The 3369-nt window shown below is 45.2% G+C and overlaps 1 protein-coding gene across 1 annotated transcript in view; it reads right to left on the reverse strand.

Moving 5' to 3' along the window:
- The window catches only part of LOC107297717 (potassium channel subfamily T member 1-like), a gene marked incomplete at its 3' end in the record, with an annotated part of 38017 nt that overhangs the window by 31138 nt on the left and 3510 nt on the right, over window positions 1-3369 (reverse strand). Inside the window, 1 exon segment of the mRNA XM_015827078.2 lies at window positions 2292-2480. Coding sequence (XP_015682564.2) covers window positions 2292-2480 — 189 coding nt within the window.

Genomic DNA, 3369 nt, shown 5'->3' on the forward strand with positions numbered 1-3369 from the left:
AGAAGAGACTGGATAGTCACTTGTCTGGAATGGTAGAGGGTCTTCTGCTTGAGCAGGGGGTTGGACTAGAAGACCTCTAAGATCCCTTCCAACTCTGTTATTCTGTTAAGCATGAGAAGGAGTCACAGATGATTGCAAGTCAATCGGAACAAAAATTTCACCACTATTATTGCTGTTTGCTTTAACTCGAGTTGTTCCCGCCCCGCCAGAGCTCATTTGCAGCTAAGCAACAGTAGGTTCCCCGTTCGCTCGTAATTCCAAAGACGCTTTCACAAATCATAGAAAATTGGAAGTGGAGGTGGAACAAGAAAGAGAAAAGTGGCTTCGGGTCAACAGCAATGCATTGTCTCCAACTCATCCAGGCTGTTTTCAAATAAAACCCACGAGCGTTTGTTTTTTTCTTCCTTCAAACCAAGAATTCCAACCGATGTTTTGCTGAGAAAGGGCTCAGCTGACACAGCCATCAACGCTAAGAAATTAATCCGTTCTGTTTGCACACAGCGAAGCGTGCGTGTCTTCAAACCAGGACCACATGGCCCTCAGGAGAAATTGGAGCTGCATGCCATCTCTTCCAATTCTCGTGCAAGAAAAATTTCTGGATGCCAGCCACTCAAGAAGCATCCAAGAGACCATAAAATCAACATGCGTAATTTCCCCGCAGAATAAATCGTGTAAATAATAAGCTGTAAATAACAGCTTCCCCTTAAGGTGGAGGGGATGGGTGGTTTTGCAAAATTCAGAGAAATATGATTCTGATGGAAGGCAAAAGAAGAGTTTAAGACTAGGGGTCTTCAAACTCGGCCTTTATGACTCGTGGACTTCCACTCCCAGAATTCCTCAGCCAGCGTGCCTGGCTGAGGAATTCTGGGAGTTGAAGTCTATGAGTCATAAAAGGGCCGAGTTTGAAGACCTCTGGTTGAAACCATGGAGGAAACTGTAAAAGGGATGCCTGGAGAGATTCTCAGCCATCCAGGTCATAGTTCAAAGGTGCTGAACACAAGGTGGAAGTTTTCACAATCCCAATTGAGAGTCTTGGTTGCAAAAGATGGAAAAGCAATACCCAACTCAGAAGTACGTAGTTATGCTCTGGAATATTTGGGACCACGGTGCCCACCGTCTTCAGCCAGCATGGACCTTGGCAAAGGATTGTGGGAGCTGTGATTGAAAACATTTGAACCCTCCTGTAAACTTCTGAACAATGAATGGCCACCCATAGTGAACATTTTAAGCTTCATCACTGGGTTCACATTTAACATGCTGAACCTGATTGCTATAATAACTATATATATATTTTTAGATACACCCAATACGCAGAACTATACATTAACCCCACTGATTTGCCGTGTGAAACACACAGAGACCCAAACAGTTAAGACCAACATTAACTAAACTTTAAGCAAGGTCTTCTGTCAATCTTCTGGCCCGAGTCACACCAAGTACAAATATGGTTCGGTTTATTTTCGCTTGATACGTCGTATAATGCCAGCTGTGGCCGTTCATAACTAAGTTGATAGCTTAGCGAATTGGGCAAATCCGTCACCACTGCACTTTGTTCTGCAAACACAATTAAGCAAACCACGGGGATGGTAGGATGTGTAAACCCTTCCTGTGTAGGCAGGAGGGAGCCCCATTAAGCTCAGCTATGTTTACTTCCCAAAAAGGTTTACAGAAGAACCACGTAGGCTACAGTTTTGCTTCAGTACGATTACCTCTGTAAACAGTATTATGTTTTGCATTTCAAATTGACTTCAATTTGCAGCCACTTCCCCCTTTCTTGCTCCCCCCCCACAAAAACCCAAGAGGAACGAGTCATCGGAATGTCCCCCCCAAGATGTTTAAGCAAGGCGGATAAATCATCCTTGGGCAAAAAAAAACACCACTAGAGAGTAAGTACAGAAAAAGAAGTCTTGGGTAAATTTAAGTCTAGCAATAAGAGTTAGACAGTGCCCTATCTGGATAGTACAATCAGCACCACAACGCACCAAATAGATCACCAGAACAGGATCCGGACCTCACACCAACCTATGAACAATTACAACCTCCAGTGGACTTTTCCTAGTCTGCACAGGATCAGCACCACGGACAGCTCAGCATGTAAATTGCCATTGGCTTGCATGCAATGGAGTTGCACCCAAAGGCGAAAGGCAGGAATCAGCACCACGGACAGCACCCCATCTTGTTGCCTCGTCCAACACCTTGAGCCCCCAACCTGAGCTTCTCACCCTTCACAGCTCCACACACACACACACACACACACACCCTTCCTTCTCCGTCCCATTGTGTCCTCTTACCTGTCCTCGTTTTGGAAGCTCTGGTCCCCCAAGAGCAAGTCTCGAAACCGATAACGGGGTGGCAGGGGAAGGACCTCGGAGTCCAGCTCGTTCATGGTCAAAGAGGAGATGTCCAGGATGACCCCGCTCTTGGTGTTGTTGGTGTTGCTTCCTCCAGCTCTTCCACTGCCTCCTGGGGATGCTTTGAACCTGCAAGGAAAAGAGGAGGCCACAGAGTGATGAGGCTTGGAGGCAGGTTGCCCTTTCGCCCTTGCTGTTGGATGCAAACAGAGAAGGGAAATCCCTGCCGGATACTAAGACTGCCTCCTCTACAAGAATGGTATTTCCAGGGTGTGGCTTAGGGTCCCTCTTGAGTAGTAGAAAGCATGATGTCCCAGCTCCAAGGGAAGGACCAGAGCCTATGAACTTCTCTTCCTTGTAGTTTTCAACCTCAAGACTTAGAAAAGTCTCCCCCTCCTTCAAACCCCTCCTTTTCGCTCCTGAACAGAAATACACACAATCACACAAGCAAACAGCTCTTTACAGCCAATTCTCTTTACCGCCCTGGAGTTCCTCCCATGGGGAAAAAAAGGGGGAATATTTTTGGGTGGGCAATATATACAAGAAAGGAAAGGGTGAGACAGGATGGTGACCCCCCCCCCAAGCTGTGTCTGAGACAGATGGCAGAGGAAAGCAGGGGGGGAAAAATATTCGCTTTGCAAATCTGTGCAATTTTTTTAAAAAAAGGAAACTAACGTCGTGGGTTTTGTTTGTTTGTTTGTTTAAATAATTTTATTACCATAAGTCTGTCGAGACGTAACATGCAAAAAAAAAAAGAGGTGAAAATCATGGGAAAAGGGGAGAGGAAAAAGGGTAGAGAACAAAGTGTAGGGTGAAGGGGAAAAAAGACAAGAAAAACATCTGACTTCCCACTCCTTTTAGCACAGTAGATTAAGCTGTGTTACAGTGAATAAGAACGTTACAGTCTCAACTTTTTTACTTTTACACGCTAATACAAACCAACCATTTATATAACAACAAATGAATCTAATCAGGAAAAACTGGAGGGAGGGAAGGAAGGAAGGAAGGAAGGAAGGAA

This window comes from Protobothrops mucrosquamatus, unplaced genomic scaffold (genome assembly GCF_001527695.2).
Source record: "Protobothrops mucrosquamatus isolate PMUCROS unplaced genomic scaffold, P.Mucros_1.0 scaffold3479, whole genome shotgun sequence".
In the NCBI taxonomy this organism is placed as follows: domain Eukaryota; kingdom Metazoa; phylum Chordata; class Lepidosauria; order Squamata; family Viperidae; genus Protobothrops; species Protobothrops mucrosquamatus.